This window comes from Ictidomys tridecemlineatus, chromosome 1, assembly GCF_052094955.1.
Source record: "Ictidomys tridecemlineatus isolate mIctTri1 chromosome 1, mIctTri1.hap1, whole genome shotgun sequence".
Classification (NCBI taxonomy): Eukaryota; Metazoa; Chordata; class Mammalia; order Rodentia; family Sciuridae; genus Ictidomys; species Ictidomys tridecemlineatus.
Window position 1 is genome coordinate 24091642 of NC_135477.1, and position 27916 is coordinate 24119557.

The window sequence follows — 27916 nt, forward strand, 5'->3', positions numbered from 1 at the left end:
CCAACAAATGAAAAGCCTATTCTGCATCCTTACCTTCATTATTATACCATTGGTAAGATAAAATAATGTGTCCATTTTAACATATGATCAAACTAACTTTAATTCAGTAACAACATATTTTCTGAAATGTGACCTTGCCCCCCTTGCTCCCCAGAATTGTTAAGCTAGGGCTGGGAATGTGGCTCAAGCGGTAGGTAGCCTGGCATTTGTGCGGCCTGGGTTGGAACCTCAGCACCACATACAAACAAAGATGTTGTGTCCGCCGAAAACTGAAAAATAAATATTAAAATTCTCATTCTCCTCTCTCTCTCTCTCTCTTAAAAAAAAAAAAAGAAAAAAAAAGTAAAAAAAAAAAAAAAAGAATTGTTAAGCTAAGGAGCATTTGACTTCCTGAACCTGGCTGTCTTGAAGACATTCTGACTTTAACCGATATTCTTTTAGCAAGGATAATGTAATTCAACTCCAAAACTCTCTTCTAATAAACTCAGGGGTGGGGAGTTGGGAAGAGGATGTGTGTGGGTCTCAGTTTCTGCTATAGAAGGCCCTCAATAAATGTTCGTTGATCTAAATAGAATTAATTTTTCATTATGTGATAGAGTATAATGGACAACCTTTCAATATTGGATAGATTTACATCCCGTGGCAATATAATATATAATTCCTTAACATAAACAAATTTACATATTTCAAAATAGGAATCTCATACTTGCCAAGGGAAATAAGCTTGGGTGAATATAATTTGCCACAGAAGAAACATGTAATTTGTATTCGAACTGAAATCATCTTGATTCATAATGCAACATCATATGGCATTTAGTTCAGTGTTCTGCATAAATTGATGTCAAGCATATCATTGTCTGAAACTGAGGTAGTTTAGTCATTTTTAAAGTTAGTGCCAAGAATCAAGCCTTTCAAAGGCAAAATTGGGTGAGATTACTTTAAGGTGCGAGACGCGAGCTCCGCCCCATACACCTGAGCGTCCCGCTTCACCTAGGCCTAGGTGAACCACATCTCCCAGCGTCCCCTGCAGGGCTCCCGCGCCTGCGCATTGTCATCGAAGGCGGTCCGACTGAACTCCCGCGCTCTCCCGTCGCGGCACTTAGCTTCTCAGGTCCGATTTTTGCCGGGGCCATGGAAGGGGTCGCGGCGATCACGGCAGGCAACGCGGGCGCTGCCAAGGCGGAGGGAGCCGCAGTCATGCCGCCGCCGCCTCCCGTGTCCCCACCTGCCCTCACCCCGCCGCCCGTGGCCGGCGAGGAGGGCCCGGCTCCTCTGCCCGAGGTGGGGGCTCCAGGCTGCTCCGGCTCCCGGCCCCCTGAGTTAGAGCCCGAGCGCAGCCTGGGCCGCTTGAGGGGCCGCTTCGAAGACTACGACGAGGAGCTGGAAGAGGATGAGGAGTTGGAGGAGGAAGAGGAGGAGGAGGAGGAAGAGCTGAGCCACTTCTCGCTGAGGCTGGAAGGGGGCCGGCCGGACTCTGAGGACGAAGAGGAGGTATATATGGCCCCCGCTTGATCTTGCTGGGCCTCCGTGGCCTCGAGGACCTAGCTCGCCCTCGCGGGTCCTCGGGGCCGACCCTGGCTCTCTGCTGCAGCCCTAGGCACTCGTGTGTACCTCAAGCCCTCCTCGCCCTGCCTGCCCAGGCGTGTGGAGGGGGGGGGGCTCTGACCCGGCCCGATTCCCAGCCGACTTGTTTTGTGAGGTCCGGGTAGGTTGCTCAGGCCCTCTGGGTACCAGTCATTCATTCTGCAAATAATTATTGAGGTTACTGCTTGACGGACGGATTAGACGCCTAGGGTGCCGTGCCCCTTGCAATCCCCGGTTTACAGTGCGACCCAGATAATAGGCACTCTACCTATTCATTCTGTATACGGAGAGTTGTTTTTTTTTCTTTCTTTCTTTCTTCTTCTTCTTCTTTTTTTTAACGTAGTAGCACATTCTTCATCAAGTTAGGTAATGCAACTGACCAAATTATTAAACTTGTCCGCCAGTATGTGTAATGTTTGCCCATTTTCTAAGCAATGTGTAATGTGTAATGAGGCCTTCTTTCACTGCCAGTATACTGCATATCCAAGAGAATGAGATCCCTCTGAAACATTGCTTTATATTGTATCATTGTAACTTTTAGTAGGAGTTTGAAGGGTTAGAGGTATAGGTTTCCATGTTGTAATGTTTCATGCTGTTTGTAACAGATCTTGAGATGTGGGGTTTTTTGGGGGGGTGAGGGGAGGTGATACCGGGGTTTGAACTCTGTGGTACTCAACCACTGAGCCATATCCCCAGCCCAATTTTGTATTTTATGTAGAGATAGGGTCTCACCGAGTTGCTTAGTGTCTCACCGTTGCTGAAGCTGGTTTTGAACGCCAGATCCTCCTGCCTAAGCCTCCCAAGCCTGGGATTACAGGCATGCTCCACCGTGCCCTGCTGAGATGTGGTTTAAATTGTTTTATTTTTGAGACCTTTCTCACTGTGTTGCCCGAGCTGATCTCCAGCTTTCAGTGTTGAGATCTTCCTGCTTCAGCTTCCAAAGTACCTGGGAATACAGACCCAGACCACCTCACCCGCTAGTTTAAGAATTTGAGAAGGCAGCTGGGCACAGGCCCTTAATCCCAACTGCTGAGAAGTCTGAGGCAGGAGGATGTAAGTTAGAGGCCACCTCAGCAAAAGAGTTGGGAATGGAGATCAGTGGTAAAGTGCCATTGGGTTCAATCCCCAGTGTGCAGAAAGGCAGGGGAAAAAAATGAAGTTTATTTATTCTATGGAATAAATTAGGGGCTGGGATTGTGGCTCAGTGATAGAGCACTTTCCTAGCATGTGTGAGGCACTGGTTGGATTCTCAGAATGGCATATAAAAAACAAGTAAAATAAAGGTCCATTGTCAATTAAAAAGTAATTTTTAAAAAATTATATATGTGTTTAGTTGGGGAGGAAAAGAATTTGAGAAGGCAAAGACGTATTTTAAAACTATTTCCATTGCATTTGCAGCGCCTGATTAATCTTGCTGAGCTGACACCATATATCTTGTGTTCCATTTGCAAGGGTTATTTAATAGATGCAACTACCATTACAGAATGTCTTCATACGTGTAAGCATACAGTTTACATTTCTAAATAACATCATTAATTTTTTGAAATGTTTAAAGAATCCTAATTTAAACTTTTCTTTTTAACAGTTTGTAAAAGCTGCATTGTAAGACATTTTTACTATAGCAACAGATGTCCAAAATGCAACGTAGTTGTACATCAGACACAACCACTTTACAATATAAGGTAAGAGGAATATTTATGTAACAATTGTTTTAAGTATACTTTTTCTGAAAGCTTGAAGTTGTGTAGTTGGGAATAAATTCATTACTCCCTCAAAATTAGAAGAAAGAGAACTACGTATTCTTTAAAGAAATGTGTGTAGAGCACTTACTATGTACCAGGCACTGTGGTATCTACTGGGGATTTGAAAAGAGAGGTAAAAAATAGGAAAAGAAAAAGAAAGGAAACAAGCCTCTTTATTTGAGGTTTTTAAATCCCATCATACAAGTTAATGGGGCTAGTTTAGTCTTGTTATTTTCATCATACAGTATTTAGAATTTTTTTTAGAAGTAAGAACTGAAACAACTGGCCTCTTTAGTACAACCTATCTGTTATGGGTCATTATAGCTGTTAAGACAAGTTTTAGTGAATGTTTAATTTCTAAAGAGAAGAAAAATACTGAAAGTAGATTAATTTAATTTTCTCAGCAAATACTGTTGATTTTGTATTGCCTTGATAGAAGAGTGTTTTATAGATGATACACAGAAGTTAAAAATACAGTGTCTACCCTCAAGCTCACATTCTTTTTGAGGGAATAATACCACAACACAGGGAATAATTTAGTGACCCATTTAAGAATCTATGAGTACTTGTGACTAATTACTTGAGATTCTCCTCGGTGAGTTATGTCTCAGGAGCTTTAAGTGAGACCTAAAAGTAACTTGCCACTGAAAAAGGAGATGCCCATTCCCCTGGGAAAACACACTTAACTTACTGTAGGAAAATGCATTTTTATGAATTCTGAGGTATTCTCCATCCTTTCCTTTTATTAGGTTGGACCGACAATTACAAGATATAGTGTACAAATTAGTGATCAATCTAGAGGAAAGTAAGTTTCTTTTATTACATAGTTGTGAACCCCAGCATCTCTGATTCTACTAGTTACATTTTAAGTGTAATTTAGTTTGTGTTTTATCATTTTTTAGGAGAAAAAAAGCAAATGCATGATTTCTATAAAGAAAGAGGTCTAGAAGTACCTAAACCTGGTAAGTTTGGGTGTATACCATAATGTATTTATAGATTAAAGAATACTAACTTACTGAAATCAGGGCCTTTGAAGTTCTTTTTTGGGGATAGCTAGTTATTATGTGATGAGAGAGAAATGTTTTGAGGGCAGTGCTACAATGTAACCCAATTTAATTGTTCATAAGAATAAAAGAATTAGGGTGTACAGGCCCTGGAGCTAGATTTTCTGAATTCACTCCTAGCTCTACCATTTTACTAGGTGACTCTAGCAAGTTACTTCAATGCGTCAGTTTCCTCAGCTTTAAAAGAGGGGTTACAGAAGCAGTTCATTTAAAAAAAAAAAAAAAAATCAGTAATATAAGCACTTAAAACAGTGCCTGGCACATAGTAACTGCTCAGACATTAGTTTTTATGATGCTGGTAATATCACACACAGTATAGAAGTCAGATAGATTTGGGTTTAAATCCTGTTGACTTTAGGCAAATTGCCTAATCTACTAAGCTTCAGGGGTTTTTTCTTATCAGTTAAAAAAAAAATGAAATGCATGTAATTGCTAAGCATGAGCCCTGGCACATAGTAGTGTTTAAAAAGTGTTATCTACAAATATTGATGTTCTGGTGAACTCTCTCTGTGGCCCTGACAAACCAGCCACATACTTCAGCTTTCCATTGTGGAGGAGGTCCTTGATTTGCTGTTAATTTCACTAATTTTGACATTAGTTGATACTATTAATGAAAGGAGGATTGAGTGCTTTATGACATTTTAGTCAACATAATTCTAATACACATATAATCATTTTTTTGAAATATCTTAATTTATGAAATTTTTATCCTAAATCTGCTTTCTTGTTTGGCTATCAAATAGCTGTTCCACAGTCAGTCCCTTCAAGCAAAGGAAGAACTAAGAAAGTCCTAGAATCAGTATTTCGTATTCCACCTGAACTTGACATGTCTTTATTACTGGAGTTCATTGGGTGAGTATCCTAAAAGTCTACCCATTGATCTTAACAAAAACATTTTCTTCTTCTTTTTTTTTTTTTTTTTTTTTTGGTGGTGCTGGGGATTGAACCCAGGGCCTTGTGCATGCAAAGCAAGCACTCTGCCAACTTGAGCTATATCCCCAGCCCAACAAGGACTTTTTTAAGTCCCAAAATTATGAAGTTATTCCAAACTCAGGTAAAATCAAGTTTTTCTTATATCCCTTTAAAAATTAATTATGGAGCTGGGGATAGTGGTGCATGTCTAGAATCCCAGCAGTTTAGGAGGCTGAGGCAGGAGGATCTCAAGTTCAAAGCCGGCCTCAGCAATTTAGCGAGACCCTAAGCAACTTAGCAGAATCCTGTCTCAAAATAAAAATAAAAGGGCTGGGATGTGGCTTAGTGGTTAAGCATCCCTGGGTTCAATCCCTGGTACCAAAAATAATAACTATGGAGCCAGGTATGATGACACACTCCCATAATCCCAGTGACTGGGGAGGCTAAGGCAGGTAGATCACAATTTTAAGACCAGCCTCAGCAATTTAGCCAGACCATATCTCAAACAATAAAAAAGAGTTGGGGATACAGTTTAGTTGCAAAATGCCTCTCTGCTCAACCCCTAGTACCTAAATAAATAAAATATAGAATATTTAAGATTTAGAAAAAGGTATAAATAGCTCAATTGGGGCTGAGATTATGGCTCAGTGGGGTAGAATTCGAGCCTAGCACATGTGAGGCCTGGGTTCAAACCTCAGCACTACATAAAAATGAAATAAACATATGTGTCCACCTACAACTAAAAAATAATAAATATTAAAAAAAATAGCACAATAGCCATGGATAGCTTCATCATCTGGTTTAAGAAATAAACCTTTAGGCCAGATGTGGTGGCACATTTCTGTGATCCCAGCAACTCTGGAGCCTGAGAAAGGAGGATTGCAAGTTCAAGTCCAGCCTCATCAGCTTATCGAGGCCCTGAGTAATTTAGACTGTTCTAGAAAGAAAGAGTGAGATTGAAATGGGGGGGTGGTGCCTGGGGGCTGAGGATGTGGCTCAGTGGTTAAGTGTCCCTGGTTTCAATCCCTGGTACCAATAAAAAGAAAGAAAGAAAGAAAGAAAGAAAAACCATTAGTAATGTAGCTATCATGGCTACCTATTCTGTTCATCTCTCTCCCTCAGAAGTTAATAACAACTTTCCTAAAAGTAGAGTTTATTATCATTTTTCATAGGCTTAACAAAATGTATCCTTTTCTAAACAACATATAGAATTGTTTTTACAAATTTAAAAACTTTAATTGCATACTGTGTTTTTCAACTTGCTTTTTTTTTACTCAATTTTGTGAATCACTCATGTTAGAAAGTATAACGCTAATTCATTCATTTTCACCATTGTTTGATAATTCATTAAAATGAATATGTGATGATGTACCTTTTCTTGTACTGCTAAACAATTTGGTGGTTTCCAGGTGTTTATTTTTGTTGTTGTTTTTTGCTATTACAATGTTGCTAGAAACATTTTTCTACGGATATTTTTTGTGCATATGTGGTAGATTTAAGGGTATAGATCTGCTGAGTCTTAGGATATATTTCTTCTCAGTTTTATTTTGATTTTGCCAAGTTATTTTCCAAAGTAGTTAGATATTTAATTCAAATCAATTGCTTCAAACACTGTAGGATATGGTATATTCCTTTAGAGTGCAGCTTTGTAAAACAGACTTATCGTGGTCATAGAGTTGGCATGTGTCAAACGTTCTCAGATACTCTACTTACATAACTCACAGAATAAAATGCCTTTCTTAGAAAAATTTATACTTTCCAATTTGTGTTATTGGTGACTATTTTACTTCTCAATCACTTCCTCCTTATAACTCTAGGCTGCCTGTATCATTTATTTTAGTATCTAATGTGTTATATTTATCTCCTTCTCTACTTGTATTTATCTCCTTCTCTATTATATTGTATTCTCCATTTAAGATTTATCTTGTATTTTCAATTTAAGAATGTTTAAGAGGCGAGAAACCTCCCCTATGCGCCCCCTCCCCTGAAACTCATATAAGTAGTCGTTGATGATGATGAAATAAAGATCTCTAGAGGAATTAAAAGAAACCGTGTAATTCCAAAATTTAATCCAGTAATTTCTATTATTAAAAAATGTGTTTTGGGCTGGGGATATAGCTCAGTTGATAGTGTGTTTGCCTCACATGCACAAGGCCCTGGGTTCAATCCCCAACCCTACAAAAAAAAAAAAGTTTCCACCTAAGTAGGTTAAGGAAACTAGTTAAATAATGATAAACTCATACATGAAATATTTGCTAATATAATAATGTTTGCATTCATATGGAACAATTTCTAACACGTATCGTGTAGAAAAAAAACAAAGTGTAAAAGAGCAAGTCAGTGGGGCCCAGTGGCATATGCCTGTAATCCCCAGCAGCTTGGGAGGCTGAGACAGGAGGCTTGAGAGTTCAAAGCCAGCCTCAGCAACAATGAATTAAGCAACTCAGTGAGACCCTGTCTCTAAATAAAATACAAAAAAGAGCTGGGATGTGGTTCAGTGGTTGAGTGCCCTTGAGTTCAATCTCGATACCCGTCTCCCACAAATAAGTCATATGTATCACGTGTCCATTTATTTTTGGTGCTTTTATTTTTAAGAGTGGTGGGAAATTTCTGAAAGGGCATATAAGGAAATATTAATAATGTTTGCTCCTAGGAAATGGCACTGGTGCTTGTGAATCTACGTCTAGTCTTTCTTTCTCTCTCTGTCTCTCTCTCTCACTACTGGGGATGGAATCTAGGGCCTCACCTAGGTGAGTGCTTTTTTTTTTTTTAATATTTCTTTTAGTCATAGATGGACACAATAGCTTTATTTTATTTATTTATCTTTATGTGGTGCTGAGGATCGAACCCAGATCCTCACATGTGCTAGACAAGATTCTACCACTGAGTCACAACTCCAGCTGTTGGTGAGTGCTCTTTTACTGAGGTACATCCCCAGCCCTTCAGTTCTGTATTTCTAAATTGAGAATTCTAACAGCAACTCACAGATTTGTTGTAAAAACAACAAATACTCAGTGTGTTCTGTATATACATACCTTTATCTATATACATACCTTTATCTATCTATCTATCTATCTATCTATCTATTTATTTATTTATGTGGTGCTGAGGATCGAACCCAGGGTCTCACATGTGCTAGGCCAGCACTCTATTGCTGAGCTATAACCCCAGCCTCCTCTGTGTGTTCTTAACGTGTTCTATTTTTTTCAGGGGGGGGGGTACTGGGGTCGTTGAACTCAAGGACACTCAACCACTGAGCCACATCCCAAGCCCTATTGTATTTTATTTATAGACAGGTCTCACTGAGTTGCTTAGTGCCTTGCTATTGCTGAGACTGGCTTTGAACCCATGATCCTCCTGAATCAGCTTCCCGATGTTCTTTTTTTAAAAAAAAAAAAAAAAATTTTTAGTTGTATTTGGACATAATACCTTTATTTTATTTATTTATTTTTATGTGGTGCTGAGGATTGAACCCAGGGCCTTGCATGCACTAGGTGAGCACTCTACCACTGGGCCACAATCCCAGCTCCCCCCCCACCATGTTCTTTTTTTTAATTAGGCTTATTTTTATTTGTTCTACTTAGTTGTACCTGACAGCAGAATGCATTTCAATTCATTGTACACAAATGGAGTGCAACATTTCAATTCTCTGGTTGTACACGGTTTAGAGACACACCGTTTGTGCAATCATACACATACCTAGGATAATGATGTCCATCTGATATTCTTTTTAATTTTTTTTTTTTTTTTTTTTTTTAGTTATAGATGGACACAATACCTTTCTTAATTTATTTTTATGTGGTGCTGAGGATTGTACTCAGTGCCTCACATGTGCTAGACAGGTACTCTATTGTTGAACTACAGCTCCAGCCCTTTTACCATGTTCTTAAGATTGAAATAATGCAGAGGCCTGGGGTTGTGACTCAGTGGTAGAGTGCTTGTATTTATTTACAATAAATAAGTAAAGAAAACAAAGAGAATGAAAGATTGGTTAGGTCATGCATGGTACTCTATACAACATATAAATGCTAAAAAAATCGGATTCATATGACATATGAGTATGATATGGCTAAAACTTGATGCATAGTAGTTTTTTGTAAACCAGAGAGGTAATATCCACTGTATTTTGCATTTGCCCATCAAACGTACTGTGATCATATCTGGGTAGGTATCACATTTTAAGAGAGGTTGGTAAATCAAGGTGTAATCAAAATAATAAAAGGTTTGAGAGCTTGGGTTGTGGCTCAGTGGTAGAGTGCTTCCTAGCACGTGTGAGGCAATGGGTTCGATCCTCAGCACCACATATAATAAATAAAGGTATTGAGTCGGCCTACAACTAAAAAAAAAAGGTTTCTAAATGTATGTATTTTATTTGGCTGTGGAAGAACAAAATAGTTAGTTTCAGATCTTTAGATGATGATCGCATGGAGCCAGGTGTGATAGTAAATGCCTGAAATCCCAGCAACTCGGGAGGCTGAGGATCATGAATTTAAAGTCAGCCTCAGCAATTTAGCAAGCAATTTAGCAATTTTTTTTGGGGGGGTGGGTACTGGGGATTATAGCCACATTGCCAGTTCTATTTTGTATTTTATTTAGAAACAGGGTCTCACTGAGTTACTTAGTGCCTCACTTTTGCTCTGAACTCACCATTCTCCTGCCTTAGCCTCCTGAATTACTGGGATTATAGGCATGCACCACTGCACCTGGCCCCCCCAAACTTTTTTAAGTCGAATTATCACATAAGAAAGATCTATCTAATTTACAAGAGCATCAATAGACAAAATGAGAACAGTAGTAAGGTATAGGCTGCCAGGAGAAATATGTTCAATTTAGTACAAGAAAGACTTTCTAACAAAGTTGCCCACAAGTAGAATGGGCTCCCTTTGTCAGTTAAGAAACTTTCTGGAAGTTGTCATGATAATACATGCTTGTAATCCCAGTGATTTGGGAGACTGAGGCAGGAGGATCAAATTTTTGAAGACAGCTTGAATAACTTAGCCAGATCCTGTTTCAAAAGAAAAAAATTTAAAAAGGCTGAGGATGTAGCTCAGTAGTAAAGCATTCCTGGGTTTATCTCCCAGTACAAAGAGAAAAAGAAAAGAAAATCCCTCTAGATATTCAGGCAGAAGTCATTTGCCCATACATCTCACATTCTACAGGGATTTTTTTGTTGTTTGTTTGTTTTTTGATGCTGGGGGATGAACCCAAACCTTGTGCATGCACATGTTTTACCACAGAAGGCACACCTAGCCCAAGCGATCATTCTTGTAATGAATAGAAGTTTTATTTTATAACTCTAATGTTATATTGTAATCTTATATATATGTAATATATTTGTACTTTATTAAGATAGCTATATTATATAAACAATTGTTTCTAACCTAATATATAGATTATATTAATATAGTATACAAATTATGCAGCATATTATATATATAATGTCTATCTCTGTATAAACGTGTGTGTGTGTTTGGTGTGTATGTGTATGGTGCTGGGGATTGAACCCAGAGCCTTGTGAAAGGTAGGCAAGTACTTTATCATTGAGCTATAATCCCAACCCCTTTTAGGTATTATATTTTTATAATAAAGAATATTATGTGGAGATAATGCAATTGTGTATTGCTTGTTCATAACATGATAGGGAAGAAGGAACATATGAAGTGTGAATACCAGCCTTATCATATATAGCTAGCTCTGTGTGACTTGAAGCAAGTTATTCAACCTCTATCATCTCAATTTTCCCATCTGTAGAATGGGAACACCTATTCCTGATTTGTAGGGCTATTGTCAGAATTAAATGAAAATCATACATAGTATAAGAAGATAATGCCTGGAGCACGGTATATGCTCAACACAAGTTACTGCTCCTTATCTCCCTGTGATATAATAAAGAAATCCCTTTGGGCTTTTCTGTAAAAGGCAAACAGTAAAATCAAGCCCAGTGGTTATGTTACAAGTAAAACAGCAGAAAGGTGGCAGCCTTATTGTAAGAAATTATATCAAATTGCTGTGGAGGGAAAATACATTCATTATGATTTTAAAAAACAAACATTGTTCTTCAAGTTGGAAAATGTTACAATAAGTGTGGGGAAAATCTAAATATTAACGATATCCTTTTTTGCAAATTTATTGTACAACATGCTGACTACAATTAATAATAATGTGTTACATGCTTGAAAAATTGCTTAAATATTCTCACTGCACACACACACACAAAACAAGTATATGAGCTGGACCTGGTGGTATTTGCCTGTAATCCCAGCAGTTTGAGAGGCTGAAGTAGGAGGATCGCAAATTCTAGGCCAACCTCAGCTACTTTGCAAGACCCTCAGCAACTTAGGGAGACCCTGTCTCAAAATAAAAAATAAAAAGGATTGAGGGTATAGCTCAGTGACAAAGTACATCTGGGTTCAATCTGCAGTGGGCCTCCCCCACAAAGAAAGTTATGAAGGGATGGATATATTATCTCAATTTAATCATTTGATTGTACATATATATTGAAGCTGAAATGGCACATTGTACATTGTAAATATATACATTTTTAAAATTTTCAATTATATACTAATAATGCTAGATGAGATGGCAAGTAAATACAATTCTAGCACGTTTCCTATAAAGAATATATTTTTAACTTCTGAAGTATGGATGGTAGTGGCTGGATAAAACTGCCTTCATCTTACCACTAGGTGGCAGAAATGACAATTCATTTATTTATTTCCTAAAGACTTAGGTGACTTTTACATTAGACTGATGTTTCTCAAATATTTATATTCAAGTTATTTTTCTGTTGTTTTATGACTAGACATATAACTTAAAGTATTAAATATTGATTAACTTTGCTCTCATTTTTCAGTGCTAATGAAGGCACGGGACATTTTAAGGTATTTTACTTTTATTTTTTTTCATTCATTTCATAAGAGAATTCCTTAGCACACAAATTTGGTTCAGATTAGTAACCAAATGGAGACTGTCTTACTTCATAATAAAAATATTTTTAAATAAGTTATTGAAATATGAAGTATATTCTACAGTGACCTATTATAATAGGTTCATGAAGGGAAGTGTTATTAAGTAGGGATTTGTTATTAATTCAGAACTGTGGATAATTTTTCAATTAAAAAAAATGCTATGTTAAAAAAAGCTAAAACCAAATGCTATGTTAACTTGGTGATTAATACAGTTTCAAAGCATTTTTTGCATAGTTGGCATTTAGTTAAGTATGAGCTTAAAGTTTTATTTACATATAACATGTTTGACTCAAGTTAACCTGCCCTAACTTGTTATTTTAATCATTCACTGAGATTTTAGAGGTAAGAATGCATTCCTTTGTAACATACTTAAAGTTCAGAGTTGTCCTAAAGGCTCAAATCACAGGTGCCATTGATATAGTGTTGGTGCTATAGTATGAGTTATTCAGGAAAAGTCAATTTTTTAAAAAGGATTAACTGTTTAGGTTTCCAGTGACTTTTGTCAAAATCTATGTAACTTTTGTCAAATTATACCTGGTTGGACATACTGCTTTGTTTTGTGAACACAATAACTTAAAGAAATAATTAAAGCATAAGAATACGTAGGTACTTCTCTGGATAAAGTACATTATATAGATGTCTCTCAGAGTTTATTGTGATGGAGGGAATGCAATGTTAAGTCCCCATGATTTTTGGTGACTTTAAAGTATCAAACTATTGGTAATTAACTTTAGAAATTGTTTCATAGCATTTGTTTAGGAAACTGTCATATCAATGAATATTTCATAATACATGTAAGAAAATGACAGTTAAGTTTCTAAATGGTACAATGACAGGGTTGTATGATTCTGGAGTTCCCTGAAGACATCTCTGCACTGAGTTATGGTGGCTTGACAGGCCAGCATTTTTTAGAACTCATGAAGAAAGAATTGGGAAATAAATTGAAATGTTACTCTGCTGCTTCAAAAGAAGCACATGTACATGTAGAATTTAGTTCCTGATTATTGCACATCAAAAAGCAAGATGACAGAACCACCTGTAACATATTCTTGCAAAAACAGATGGGAAGGTGATCATGCTTACAGAGTTGATTGCTCATTTCCTGGAAATATTGGGGACAAAGGAATACAATGACACAAAGTAATAGGTCCAGTGTAGATAGTGGAAAACTACATGGCAAGTAATTCTTTTCTTCAGCAAATAAAAGGGAAAGAAATGAAGAAAAACCTATTGATTAAAGTAGCTGAAGGGATATATAAATTAATTTCAATGTATGAGCCTTATTTGGATTTGATTTGAAAAATAATCTGTGAAAAGCTTTTGAGCCACTTGTGGTGGCACACACCTATAATCTCAGTCACTTGGGAGGCTGAGTCAGGAGGATTGTAAGTTCAAGACCAGTCTAATTAACTTAGTGAGACCCTGTCTCAAAATAAGTATAGCGTTCGGGATGTAGCTCAGTGGTCGAGTGCTTGTCCAGCATGCATGAAGCCCTGGGTTCCATCCCCAACATGGCAAAAACAAAACTAAAATGTATAAAGGGATAGAGATGTAGTTCACTGGGATTCAATCTCCATTATTTGCAAAAAAAATTTAAAGTTTTTGAGATAATATCCCCCATTTGGAAACTACCCAAATATCCATCAACTGATGAATAGTTAAACAAAATGTAACATATCCATGTGATAGGATATTATTTGTAAAAAGAATGATGTACTGACACATGCTACAGCATGGATGAACCTTGAAAACACTGTGCTAAATAAAAGACACTAGTCACAAAAGGCTATCCATCTATTGTATGGTTCCATTTATATGAAATATCCAGAACTGGGAAATCTATAGAAGCAAAGTAGATTAAATGGTTGCCAAGATTATAAGAGAGAATGACTTAATTTATATGGGATCTTTTTGGGATCATGAAAACATTTGAACTTAGATAGTGATGGTAGTTGTTCAACTTTGCAAAGATGCTAAAATCCACTGAATTGTACATTTTTAAAGGGTGAATTTAGTGGTACATGAATTATATCTCAAGAGAACTGTTTTTTTTTAATAATTAAGCCATGATCCAATAGAAATTTAAAGTAGAAGCATTGTTTATAATTTATTTGATATAAACTTATTGGGAATATAAAAATTGTATCTGGGCGCTGGGGTTGTTTCTTAGCAGTAGAGTGCTTGTCTAGCATGTGTGAGGTCCTGGATTCGATCCTCAGCATCACATAAAAAATAAATAAATAAAAAGTATTGTGCCCATTACAACTAAAAAATAAATATTTTTGAAAAATATCTGGGCTGGGGTTGTGGCTTCGTGGCAGAGCACTCGCTTAGCACGTGCAAGGTCCTGGGTTCAATCCTCAGCACCACATAAAAAGAAATAAAGCTATTATGTCCAACTATAACTAAAAAATAAAATATTTAAAAAATTGTATCTGATAAATGTTACTATTTTAGTTTGAATCCACCACTGGTTATTATGTGTTTTTTTTTTTTTAATAAAATTTTAATTTTATTCCCTCAGCCCTAGAAAACAAAATCATTTTCTTCTGGAGAAAAATAAATAAAAATAGAGACAATTGTTGAAATTTGAAGCTTACTAGATATTTTCTGATATCAAGGAATTTTAAGGTGTGATAATGATATTATACTTGAGTTTTTAAAAAGTTCTTTAGAGATATACCAAAGTACTTTCAGATGAAATGCTATATTTTGGATTTGCTTCCAAACACATGTGGGGGACAAGGGTGAGCCAGGAAATAGGATAGATAGGATGGGAAATAGGTGAATGAATCTAAAACAATATTGACCTTGAGTTGCTAAAGCGAGGTGATAAGTATATAGGAATCATTATATTATTCTCATAGTTTTGAGATATTACATTTTCTGTTAAACTGATAATACAGATGTTAATTTGTAGGCTTATAACTATGAGAAGTGATGAATGTATTGTTTTAGAAATAAATGATTCTATTAACTGTATTTTGTGACTTTTTACATTGTTGAAACAGTCTTTTACACAATTGTAGTTAACAAATTTGCAGTCTCATTGTTTTTAACTTCTGTATTTATAATAGATGTTCTAGTTATAGCTTTTTCAGTATAATTTAGTATTCCATTACTTTAAAAACATTACTTATGCATGCAAGGCAAACACTCTACCAACTGAGCTATATACCCATCCCAACATTTCAGTATTCTTATAAAGATGAATCAATCTCTTTCTCTTTCCCACTTTCTCTTTTGTACTTAATAAGTGAGTTCAAATTAAACCTATTTTACTAAGTTGATACCTGGTTGTTAAATGTCTAACTCCCTAAACCTATGAATCAATATCATGAATTCTATTTTCCATATTCAATATAAAAGTTTCTACAAAGCAGCAGCATTTTAACTTTTTGGTTTTTGGTTGGGGGTCTGGTGATTTAACCCTGAGGCACTTTACCACTGAACTACATCCTCAACCCCCAACCCCTTTTTTTTAATGTTTTAGTTGTAGGTTGGCACAATATCTTTATTTCATTTTTATGTGAGGTGTGAACCCAATGCCTCATGTGTGCTAGGTGAGCATTCTATCACTGAGCCACAACCCCAGCCCACATCCTTTTTGTTTTTTATTTTGATACCGGTCTCAGTAGGTTGCTGAGGGCCTCACCGAGTTTCTGAGGGCCCCACTAAATTGCTGAGCCTGACCTCCAATTTGTGAGTGGGTGGGATTACAGACGTCTGCCACCATGTTCTGCAACATTGTTTTTTTTTTTTTTTAAAGAGAATGAGAGAGGAGAGAGAAAGAATTTTTAATATTTATTTTTTTTTTTAGTTCTCGGCGGACACAACATCTTTGTTGGTATGTGGTGCTGAGGATCAAACCTGGGCCGCACGCATGCCAGGCGAGCGGGCTACCGCTTGAGCCACATCCCCAGCCCCTGCTCTGCAACATTGTAACAATAGTCTAAGAAGTAGACAGAATCGAACTTTCCTATACCCATCATCAGCTTTACCAATTATTAACTAATGTCCAATTTTATTTCTTATATACTCCCATCCACTCACCTTTCAACAGTCCTTAGCACTATACCACTTATTCTGGAAACATTTCAGTTTTCTTTTTTTGATACTGGAGATTGAACTCTGGGATACTCAACCACATTTGGAGCCATATCCCAAGCCCTATTTTGTATTTTATTTAGAGACAGGGTCTTGCTGAATTACTTAGCACTTTGCTTTTACTGAGGCTGGTTTTGAACTTGTGGTCCTCCTGCCTCAGCCTCCCAAACTGCTGGGATTACAGGTGTGCACCACCATGCCTGGCAACATTTCAGTATTCTTTTTTTTTTTTTCTTTTTTTTTTTTTTTTTTTTTTTGTGGTGCTGGGGATTGCACTCAGGGCCTTATGCATGCAAGGCAAATATTCTACCAACTGAGCTATATCCCTAGCCCAACATTTCAGTATTCTTAAAAAAGATGAATCAGGGCCTGGGGTTATGGCTCAGTGGTGGAACGCTTGCCTAGTATGCATGAGGCACTGGGTTCGATCCTCAGAACCACATAAATGTAAAATAAAGATATTGTGTCCACTTAAACCTAAAAAAATAAATATTAAAAAAAAAAGATGAATCAATCTCTTTTCTCTTTCCCATTTTCTCTTTCTTTTTTCCCTTTGGTCTAGGGATTGCACTGAAGGGAATCTACCCAGCCTATATTTTATTTTGAAGCAGTGTCTTGCTAAGTTGCCCAGGCTTGCCTAGAACTTGTAACCCTCCTTCCTTAGCCTCCTAAATCACTGTGGTTATAGGCATGTGTAACTGTGCCTTTGTTTTCTTTTTAATGACCACATATCATACCTAAAAATATGTTACTAAATGTCCATTTTATGAAAGATAAAAATAAGATCAGCAGAACTGTTCTGAACTAAAGATTACAGAGATGTGAAGAACAAATGCAATGTGTGATCCTTCTTTGAGTTAGATTAAAATAAATTCAGTTTATGCAGGGTGCGGCAGCGCATGCCTTTAATCCCAGTGGGTCAGGAGGCTGACTCAGGAGGATCACGAGTTCAAAGCCAGCCTCAGCAAAGACAAGATGCCAAGCAATTCATTGAGACCCTGTCTCTAAATACAAAATAGGGATGGGGATGTAGGGGTTGAGTGCCCCTGAGTTCAATCCCCAATACCAAAAAAATAATAAGAAGAAGAACAGTTTATAAAGGATATCATTATAACAATTGGAGAAATTTGAGTATGGACTTATTTACATAATTATATTAATTTAAAAAATTTTTCTGAGTACTTTCATAGCACTTCCTGACAATTACATTATAGTTAATTAGGAAAATCAAGTCCCCTTACTCTGAAAAGTTAACTGTCTGTTTAGTTTTAAATATTTTAGTGCCTGCGAATAATTCCAGTTGTCTAAGGAAAAAAAATACACATATACACACATAAGAAAAAATGAAGCAAATAAAGTAATGTATTAATAGATGGTTAACTAAGTGAAGGTTATTGGAGAGTTTATTATTTTTATAACTTTGTAAATTTGTCATTTTTTAAAGCTTGAGAGTAATGAATGAAAGAATTAACAATTTCTTTCTTTTTTTTAGTTGTTGATGGACCTTTATTTTATTCATTTACTTATATGCAGTGCTGAGAATCAAACCCAGTGCTTCACACATATGAGGCAAGCGCTCTACCACTGAGCCAGCCCAGCAATTTCTTATTATCAAATATCTAGAGCTAGGCTCAGTGGTATACATCTATTGCCCAAGCTATGTGGGCTGAGGCAGGAAGATCATTTGAGCCCAAGAGTTTGAGAACAGTGTGGGCAACATAATGAAACCCTATCGCAAAAGAAGGAAAAAAAGAAATCTACTTGATATTCAAAATTTTGTCTAAATTGTAGTATGGCTTTGTTTTAGTTGTTAGGTCATTAAGGTTTCTATTTCCTTATTTTTTCTTATAATTTTTGTTGACAAAACTGAGTCACTTGTCCTGTAGTTTCTGACAGATTAAAGGTTTTTTAATTTTTTTTTTCCCCCTCCAGAACCTGGGTTTGAACCTGTGGTCCCACATATGCTTGACTTGGTGGCAAGCACTCTACCACTGAAATACATCCCCAGTCCTTTTTATTTTGAGCCAGGGTCTTGCTAAATTGCCTAAGCTGGGCTTGAACTTGTGATCCTCCTGCTTTAGCCTCCTGAGTAGCTGGGATTACAGAAGTGTGTCACTGCACCCAGTTTCCTTGCCCGCTCTCTTTGGCAGAGTCTTGCTGGTCTCCAATTCTTGGGTTCAAGTGATCCTCCTATCTAAGCCTCCAGAGTAGCTGGGACTACAGGTGTGTGCCACTGCACCCTGCTTATTATGGAAAATTTTAAACTCATACAATATTAGAATAGTATAACGGAATCCTATGTACATATTCGTTTATACCTTCACTGCTCTTCTTCCTCTCATACAATTTTTTAAAAATATTTTTAATTGTAAATAGATACAATACCTTTATTTTTTTATGTGGTGCTGGGGATCGAACCCAGTGTCTCACATGTACTAGGCAGGCACTCCACTACTGAGCTATAATCCCAGTCCCCCTCTCATATAATTTTGAAGCAAATCCCAGACTGTATATCATTTTTACATAAGTAATTCAGTTTGCTTCTAAAAGATAAGGGCAGGGTTGGGAATGTAGCTCAAAGGTAGAACATGTGCAAAACCCTGGGTTTGATCACCACCTCAGTAAATAATAATAACAACAACATCAATAATAAAAATAAATAGAGGATAAGGGCTATTCTTAGCCATGTATAGTGATGCACACCTATAATTCCAGTTACTTGAGATGCTCAGGCAGGAGGATCACAAGTTCAAGGTTAGCTAGAGCAACTTAGTGAGGCCCTGTCTCAAAAACAACAACAAAAGGTTCTGGGGATGTAGCTAAGTAGTAAAGCACTTCTATGTTCAATCTCCAATACCAGAATAAATAAATAATAAGGACTACTTTAACAAACATAATAATGATACTACATCTTTTTTTTTCTTTTTAGTCTTACTATTTCTTCTCCATTTTATTTTTTCTTCTTTGCAGTTTTTGTTGTTGAAGAAACTAGGTTTTAAACATTTGATCCTGTGTATTCTCTCTGTCTTTGAATTGTAAGTTTACTACTTGAAATGAATGAATAACTTTTACTCTGAATTGCTATCCCTCCCCTGCCATTTCCTCTTTATCTTTCTTTTTGATGAGACAGGACCTGACTATGTTGCACAGGCTGGCCTCAAAAACCTGGGCCCAAGTGATCAGCCTCCCAAGTAGTTGGGACTACAGGTGTGTGCCACATGCTCAACATTTTTTCTTTTTGCAGATTAGGGATCAAATCCAGGGCCTTGATTATGCTAGGCGAGCATTGTACCACTTTGCTATACCCATAGCTCTCTATCTCTCTTTTTTTAAAAATGATACTAGGGATTGAACCCAGAGTCTCCTGTATGCTAGGCAAGCACTCCACCCCTGAGGTAAACCTACAGCCCTTTGTTGTAGTTTTGATGTGCTATTAAATTATCCTAGCTACTTGAGTGGGTGAGGTAGGAGGATCTCAGTCCAGTGTGGGCAAGACCCTATCTGGAAAATATAAATAAAATAAAATTTAAAATGGCTGGAGGTATAGCTTAGTGGTAAAATGACCCTGGGTTCAATCTTCAGTACCACAAAAATAATAAAATAAATAAGCTAGAAAGCCTTTCTATTAAATAAATTTTTGACATACTTTTCAGAGAGGAAAAACAGAGAAGAATTTCTATTTTTCTTTGGAATATAAACTCAAATTTCATAGTAATTTTTCTCTCAAGAAAATTAAATCAGCTTTGCTATAAAATATGTCTTAAGGTACACATTATCTTTTTTTTTTTGGTACTGAAGATTGAACCCAAAGGAACTCGACCACTGAGCCTCATCCCTAGCCCTATTTTGTATTTTATTTTGAGATAGGGTCTCACTGAGTTGCTTAGTGCCTTTTGCTGAGGCTGACTTTGAACTCGCGATCCTCCTGCCTCAGCCTCCAGAGCTGTTGGGACAGACCTGTGCTGCTGCGCCTGGCAAGATATACATATTTTAAAGATTTACATATTTTATATTTATGTATACATATATAAATTCTGAAAATAGATTTATCTGTTTATTTTTGTAGCCATTAGAAAAGAAGTTTGTTCGAGTTTCAGGAGAAGCCACTATTGGACATGTAGAAAAATTCCTCCGAAGAAAAATGGGTCTTGATCCAGCTTGTCAGGTACAGTGCATCATGTATGTAAAAGGACAGGTGAAGATGTGAGATTACCTTTACCCATATTGATGAAATAACTGTTTTGTTTTTTCTTGCTAGGGTTTTGTGTAGTGGCTTTGTTTTATGATACTGTAGACATTGTAAATACCAATTGAATGTTGATACACAGTGATTCCCACCCCCAACTTTGATCACATTTGATTTTCTGTTCATTTCTTTTTGCGATCAATGACCATCTCTTAGTGTTAGAGGAAAGCTGAGGATATGAGAAATATTTAAGAACTTCTAGACTCTCAATTCTAGCTCTTTCTCATTTGGTAGTAAAGCAAAAGATTACTTATCATCCACTTTTCTTCAGAGAACATCCTTGCAAGTGTAGTGTAATAAGCAAGCTCAAAATACCTGGAAAAGTGTCAGGGCATGGTGGTACATGTCTGTAATCCCAATAAGTCAGGAAACTGAGACCCTAAGCAACTTGGTGAGACCCATCTCAAAAAATTTAAAGGGCTAGTGCTATATCTCAGTAGTTAAGCACCTCTGGGTTCAATCCTCAGTACTAAGCAAACCCTAGAAAATTGTAATATCTGTCTGTCTAAGGTAGACCTTATTAGTTTTGGTGGATTTTTTTTTTGTTTTTTGTTTTTTTTACAGTGTTGGGAATTGAACCCAGGACCTTGTGCCTACTAGGCAAGTACTCTACCACTGAGCTATATCCTAACCCTTCTTATTGGTTTCTTTTTGGGGGGAATTAGTGGGGATTGTACAGGAGTACTTTACCACTAAGCTACATCTCCAGACCTTTTTTATTTTCAAACAAGGTCTAAGTTGCTTAGGGCCTTATTAAATTGCTAAGGTTGGCCTTGAACTTGTGATCCTCCTGTCTCAGTCTTCCAAGTTGCTGGGATTATAGGCCTGCACTATCAGGCCTACCCTTCCCTATTAGTTTATTTATTTATTTTCTTAGTTGTTGATAGATTTTTATTTTATTTATTTATACATAGTGCTAAGAATTGAACCCAGTGCCTCACACATACCAGGCAAGTGTGCTACCGCTGAGCCACAGTCCCAGCCCCCCTATTAGTTTTTTTTTAAGGATTACAAAATATCTTTTTGCTCTTCAGCCCCACCAAAAAGCAAAAAATAAACAAAACCCCTCCTATTCTAGTTGTATAATATTTTCTTGTAAACTGTAAATCTCAAACCTTACATATTATTGAACATTAAAGATACACATATGTTTAGTTAGGTGGTTCCAGTGAAAATGCACTGGAAATAGCACTGCTTTTTCATTAGTCAAATTTATAAGGAGTTTTTATAATTCTCCATATGTATAAAATTTTATGGAATATTTCTTATCTAAAATATCCTGTTTGCTGTTTACTAAATTGGTAGTTATGTTAAAATGATGCTGAAATTTTGTTAGTGTTCTTAGTACCATAGTACTAAAAATGTATATTAAATCAAATTAAAGTGATCTCTCTGAGCTTGACATATACTGGTTGATTCTCATGTACAATGAAAATTAGAGGGCTGGGGTTGTGGCTCAGTGGTAGAGCACTTGCCTAGCACATGCAAGGCCCTGGGTTCGATCCTCAGCATCACTAAGAATAAATAAATAAATAAATGTATATATAAAAAGAGAAAATTAGAAATAACTTATTACCTTGTAACCATGGCATAATTGAGGCTCTCCTTGGGCTTTGGGTTAGAGACAGTTGTTTAAGGACTCCTGCACAAAGAATTGTGAGTGATCTTAACAAACAGTCTAATGTTTCTAAAAGCATAAGTTAGAAGACTTGCTTCTGATTACATAGAATAAAAGAGAAGTAATACTCAGGAGGGGTCCTCTCTAGGATTTAGATTATAAGTGCCACATGTGGTGATTTAAGAGATTTTGATTGGGGGCTGGGGATGTGGCTCAAGCGGTAGCGCACTTGCCTGGCATGCATGCGGCCTGGGTTCGATCCTCAGCACCGCATACAAACAAAGATGTTGTGTCCGCCGAAAAACTAAAAAAATAAATAAATAGATATTTTTTAAAAAGAGATTTTGGTTGTCAGGACTGTGGATGAAACTCAGTGGTTAGCATTTTCCTAGCATGTATGAGAAGCCCTGAGTTCAATCCCTAATTCTGGGAGAGAGAAAAAAAAAAAACCCAGAAAATTGATTCCCAAAACTCAAAGTTGGTATCCCACCACCCATTTATTATTTTTTTGACAAAATTATCATATTTATTATATACATGATGTTTTAAAGTATGTATACTCTGTGGGATAGCTAAATCGAGCTAATTTGCATAGTATGCTTTTTTTTCTTCCCTTTTTTTTTTTTAAGTAAGAATACTTATTATGTTGATATTCTCCCCTTCATTTCTTCATATGGTGTCTTGCAGAAAGTGATCTGATGTGCTCTTATTCTTCCATAGGTAGATATCATCTGTGGTGATCACTTGCTGGAGCAGTACCAGACTCTAAGGGAGATCCGACGTGCAATAGGTGATGCAGCAATGCAAGTAGGTCTCTGTTCTTCCTTAAAGTAACTAGCTGGGTGTGCTGGCACATGCTTATAGTCCCAGCTACTTGTCTGAAGCAGGAGGATCAGCTTCAGCAGCTTAGTGAGATCCTGTTTGAAAATAAAAAATAAAATAAAAAGGACTAGGCATGCAGAACAGTGGTAAAGTGTCTCTGGTTCAATCCCCAGTACCACAGAGTGAATGGATGAATAGATGAAATGACTTACATTATAGAAGACTCACTGATTGAATAATATCTAGTCTCTTTTGTAAGATTAATTTACAAAGAAAAGAAGTTATTTGGCTTGTGATTCTGGTGGCCAAAAGGCCCAAACAGATAATGTTTGTGTCCTTGCCAGAGTCCCCTGGCTGAAAAGTAGAAAGGGATCTAGCAATGTTCATAAGGGGTACCTGTGCAAGAAGTGAGCTAAAATAGTTGAACTTGCTTTATAACAACCCATGCTTGAGGGAATTAATCCAGTCCTGTAAAAAGACCTGACCTCCTCCCTTGAGACTTCATTCATGTCCTAATCACCTTCCACTTTACATCTCTCTCTCTCTCTACTTTTTTTTTTTTTTTTTCTACTGGTGATCAAACTCAGGGGCGCTTAAACCCTGAGTCACACTCCCAGCCCTTTTTTGTATTTTATTTAGAGGCAGGGTCTTTCTGAGTTGTTTAGGTCCTTGCTAAGCTGATGAGGCTGGCTTTGAACTCCTGATCCTCCTGCCTCAGCCTCTGGAGCCACTGGGATTACAGGTATATGCCACACCCGGCAACTCTACTTCAGGTTTCCATCATCTTCACATTGCCACACTGGGGACCAAGTTTCCAACACATGAACCTATAAAGAGAAATCATATCCAAACCATAGTGGATGGTTAAAACTGAGACCATTAATGGAGGCATCTAAATAGAAAATATAAATATAGATATATTGACAGGTTTATATTTATAAAAATATACTATATTTATAGAAATTTAAAATTTTAGACATCTAGATATAAACTTGAATAATTATTTCATAAAATATTATTTTATTGAAATAATTTTGAGATCTTCAAAGAGCTTGCAATCCACATTTCCATTTTATATCTCTGTGCATATCAATATACTGTTTTATAAAATGATGCTTTTCATTTATGAAACATAATAACTATGCAAAAATTAACATGTAAAATATAATTTGTATGCATATAAAAACTGTTAAGGATCTTTTTTTTGAGAGAGACAGAGGGAGAGAGAATTTTTTAATATTTATTTTTCAGTTTTCGGCAGACACAGCATCTTTATTTTATTTGTATGTGATGTTGAGGATCGAACCCAGCGCCGTGCACATGCCAGGCAAGCGCGCTACCGCTTGAGCCACATCCCCAGTCCCTAAGGATCTATTTCTGTTATACAAATTCATTTGCTTTGATCAGTTACTAAGTCTAGAATAGATCTGATGGTTCAGAGACATTGTATGGGGTTATGCTTTATTTGACTTATTCTGTATTTTTTGATATATATATATATATATATATATATATATATTAATATGTTTATTATTTTTAATGTATTTTTTTGTGGGGATTGAGTCCAGGGCATTGTACATTCTAGGCAAGCACTCTATCATTGAGCTTATCTCTAGGCTCCCTACTTTTTTTTTTTTTTTTTTTGGTACTGGGAGGTTGAACTCAGGGGTACTCAACCACTTAACCACATCCCCAGCCCTATTTTGTATTTTTAGAGACAGGGTCTCACTGAGTTGCTTAGCGCCTCACTTTTGCTGAGGCTGGTTTTGAACCTGCAATCCTCCTGCTTCAGCTTCCCAAGCCGCTGAAATTATAGGTGTGTATCACCACACCAGACTCTCTAGCCCTTTAAATTTTATTTTGAGATATGCTAGCTTTTTTTTTTTTTTTTTAAATACCTTTATTTTGTTTCTTTATTTATTTTTATATAGTGTTGAGGATTGAACCCAGGGCCTCACGCATGCTAGGCAAGCACTCTACCACCGAGCCACAACCCCAGCCCGCCATGCTAGCTTTGAACTTGTGATCCCTCTTCCTCAGCCTTCTGAGTCACTGAGATTACCGGTTTTTCCACTGCACCCATTGAGACAAGCTAATTTTTAAAAAAAAATTTGTTTATTTTGAGTTTAAATTTCTTCATTGGGTTCTGAGGATGTAACTCTGCAGCCGAGCACTTATCTAGCATGCTTAAGGCCCTGGGCTTCACTCCTAGCAACAATAAGAACAACAAAAAAATTTTTTCAAGCAGTCATCTATCTGCTCTTTGGTTTACTATTGACTGGCCTTTGTCATTCCCTATAGACTCAATATGCCTAACTTAAATGTTCATTTATGTTACTTTCCTGGTCCTCATGGGGCATTTGAATTTGTGAACCCTCTTTTAGAATTCTGATAATTTTTGCTGGAGTTGCCAGGAACAGAAGCCAGATCACAGAGTAGTGGGAAAGAAATTAGGAAGGGGAGCCATGGAAAATCTTAGTGAAGAAGAAAAAGTTAGGGAGAAATAAGGATTGCCAATTTAAGTGATATGTGCCACCACTCCTTTTTGTTACTCAGAGAAGTCCTTATTACATTTCCCAATGAGTCTTTCCTTTTAGCTAGTTTTTCAGTCCATAGGAAAATAGAAATAGTACCTTATAAAGGTGAGTTACTTACTGAATACAGGCTTGGTGAGAGTACAAAGAATTAAGACCTGATATCTAGAAGGGAAACAGAGACTCACAAAAAAAGCTGATAAAAAGACTTGGAGGGCTGGGAATGTCTCTCAAGTGGTAACATGCTTGCCTGGCATGTGCGGGGTGCTGGGTTCGATCATCAGCACCACATAAAAAAATAAAATAAAAGATGTTGTGTCCACTGAAAACTAAAACATAAATATTAAAAAATTCAAGTTGCCCAACATCCCTGAGGACAATCTTCAAGGGAGGATGTAAACTATATGATTAATTTTAGGCTTCCATTAAATGGGTAAGAGTTACAAAGTTACATTACTTACAATAGTAGTGAACTGTACAAAAGTGGAAATGAACATTTTTTTTTTTTAAATAGTACTGGGAGTTGAACCAAGTGCACCCTACCACTGAGCTACATCCCCAGTCCATTTTTTATTTTTATTTTGAGACAGGGTCTCTCTAAATTGCTGAGGCTGGCTTTAAACTTGGATTCTCCCACCTCTACCTCCTCAGTTGCCATAATTTCAGGCATAAGCCACTGTGCCCAGCTAAACGTTTCATTTCTTAAACAGATCCATGATACTTTAAGAAGAAGAAAAGATAAATCTTTTTTATTCATCTTTGGATAATTGTTTGTCATAAGCAACCTTGCCTGCTGGGCCCCAAGGCATGTCTATAATCCCAATGACTAGGGATGCTGAGGTGGGAGAATCACAAGTTTGAGGCCAGTCTCAGCAACTTAATGAGATCCTGTTTCAAAAAAAAAAAAAAAAATTAAAAGAACTGGGCATGTAGCTCAGCAGTAAAGCATCCTGGGTTCTCAGTACCCCAAATCAATAAAACAGCTTTGATATGGTCATTTGCATAATTAGTTTTCAAAAAACTACAAAATAGTCTTTTTCTCTCCTTCCCCTTTTCAGGATGGTCTGCTTGTCCTTCATTATGGTCTTGTGGTTTCTCCTCTGAAAATAACTTGAAGATGCTAGGCATATTATGAGGAAGGAAGCAAACAAAGTAAGGAAATTTCTACAGGACTGTATTTCACCAAAGATTTCCACAAAACATGTAATCACTACCATGTTGTGCTGTTCAAGACATACCTTATCTATTTTCAGCGCCAAAAATCCTAAGTACAATTGGAATGAAGGAATGCACCTGTTTCACTAGAGACTATATGTAAAAAGCACTAGAGCTCAGGGGAATTTTTCCAAAACAGCATATTTTAAAATTCCGTATACTTTGATGTTGATTTTTGCTTCCCATCTTTGAGGTAAAGTGATCACTGTTTTCTCCTTTGTTGAGCCATATCCCTTTAAAGTTGGCAGTAAGGATTCTGTTCTGTGGAATAGCATCAGTTGGACAGTCATCCTTTTGGGAAAAAGAGGTATGCTTTTGAATGGGAGATTCAAAGCCAGTCTTTGTTAAACCACAGGGTATACTCTCAAAAGACCAAAACTACTGGCTGCTTTTGTATTTGCCATCATATTTTAAACTTGTAGAGTTTCCCCCCCCCTTAAACCAGCAATACTACTAAAGAAATGTTTGTTCATAAAATGGATGAATTATCATTATCTGTGTGAAGACACTGTGTCATAAGCCTTCAGTGTAATAAGACTTCTTAACATATCTTACAATAAGAGGTGCTTATTTGTGATGACATATTTAATTTTATTTGCATACAAAGTATGATTTGTTGATAACCTGTAATGGCACTCCTTCTGAAAGTAATAATAAAACATTTCAGGTGAATTTCAGAAGTTTACAGAATACTTTTTGTTTCCTCAGCAAGTCAGCTTAATATTCATTTTCCCCTTATTTTGTGACTGGGATAAAGAATAAGAATGTTTTAAAGCTGCTTAATTTTATGCAGACTTCAATTTTGAACATTATTTTGCTTAAAATTAGCCTCCTGATTCTTTCTAAATGAAATATTTTGTAGACTATTTCACAGCAAAATTTCCAAATCTGTATGAAACTTTAAAAATTGGACAAGGATTGGCAATTGTTTTGTAAAGAATCTGTGAATTGTGTATATATCTCTTCTAACATTTAATAAAAATTTATTTTAGCTTACTTTGAAATGTGTCTACTATGGATTTTTTAAAAATAACCAAAACCCTTTAAGATAGACAAGGTGTGTGAATTAAAGTGCCATAAATAGATATTTAATAAACATGTACA

The 27916-nt window shown here is 36.6% G+C and overlaps 1 protein-coding gene across 11 annotated transcripts; it reads left to right on the top strand.

Annotated features, from left to right (window-relative positions):
• The first annotated feature begins 910 nt into the window (after positions 1-910).
• On the top strand, positions 911-27816 carry Pcgf6 (polycomb group ring finger 6). 11 transcript variants are annotated; one of them, XM_078016522.1, is made up of 11 exons: positions 1030-1491; positions 2983-3082; positions 3170-3266; positions 4076-4131; positions 4229-4288; positions 5134-5242; positions 8143-8208; positions 12156-12183; positions 20444-20542; positions 22966-23048; positions 26656-27816. In XM_078016522.1, the coding sequence occupies exons 1-10, from the start codon at positions 1132-1134 to the stop codon at positions 23008-23010; spliced, it is 1020 nt and encodes a 339-aa protein (XP_077872648.1). In that variant the 5' UTR covers positions 1030-1131; the 3' UTR covers positions 23011-23048; positions 26656-27816. The 11 variants fall into 11 exon arrangements, 10 of the variants coding, with proteins under 10 accessions (XP_077872536.1, XP_077872694.1, XP_077872793.1 ...); XM_040273053.2 differs by having other exon boundaries at positions 1034-1491; positions 22962-23048; XM_078016568.1 differs by lacking the exons at positions 22966-23048; positions 26656-27816 and adding an exon at positions 19508-19584 and having other exon boundaries at positions 1028-1491.
• Positions 27817-27916: the final 100 nt, after the last annotated feature.

What these genes read in the sequence shown, in the direction of transcription:
- Pcgf6 (XM_040273053.2), top strand. Translation starts at nt 1,132, where the DNA reads ATGGAAGGGGTCGCGGCGATCACGGCAGGCAACGCGGGCGCTGCCAAG. An exon ending in TTATTACTGGAGTTCATTGG is followed by an intron (nt 5,243 to 8,142) that starts GTGAGTATCCTA and finishes TGTGGTGCTGAG; the next exon opens with GATCGAACCCAGATCCTCAC. An exon ending in TAGGTGATGCAGCAATGCAA is followed by an intron (nt 23,049 to 26,655) that starts GTAGGTCTCTGT and finishes TCCCCTTTTCAG; the next exon opens with GATGGTCTGCTTGTCCTTCA.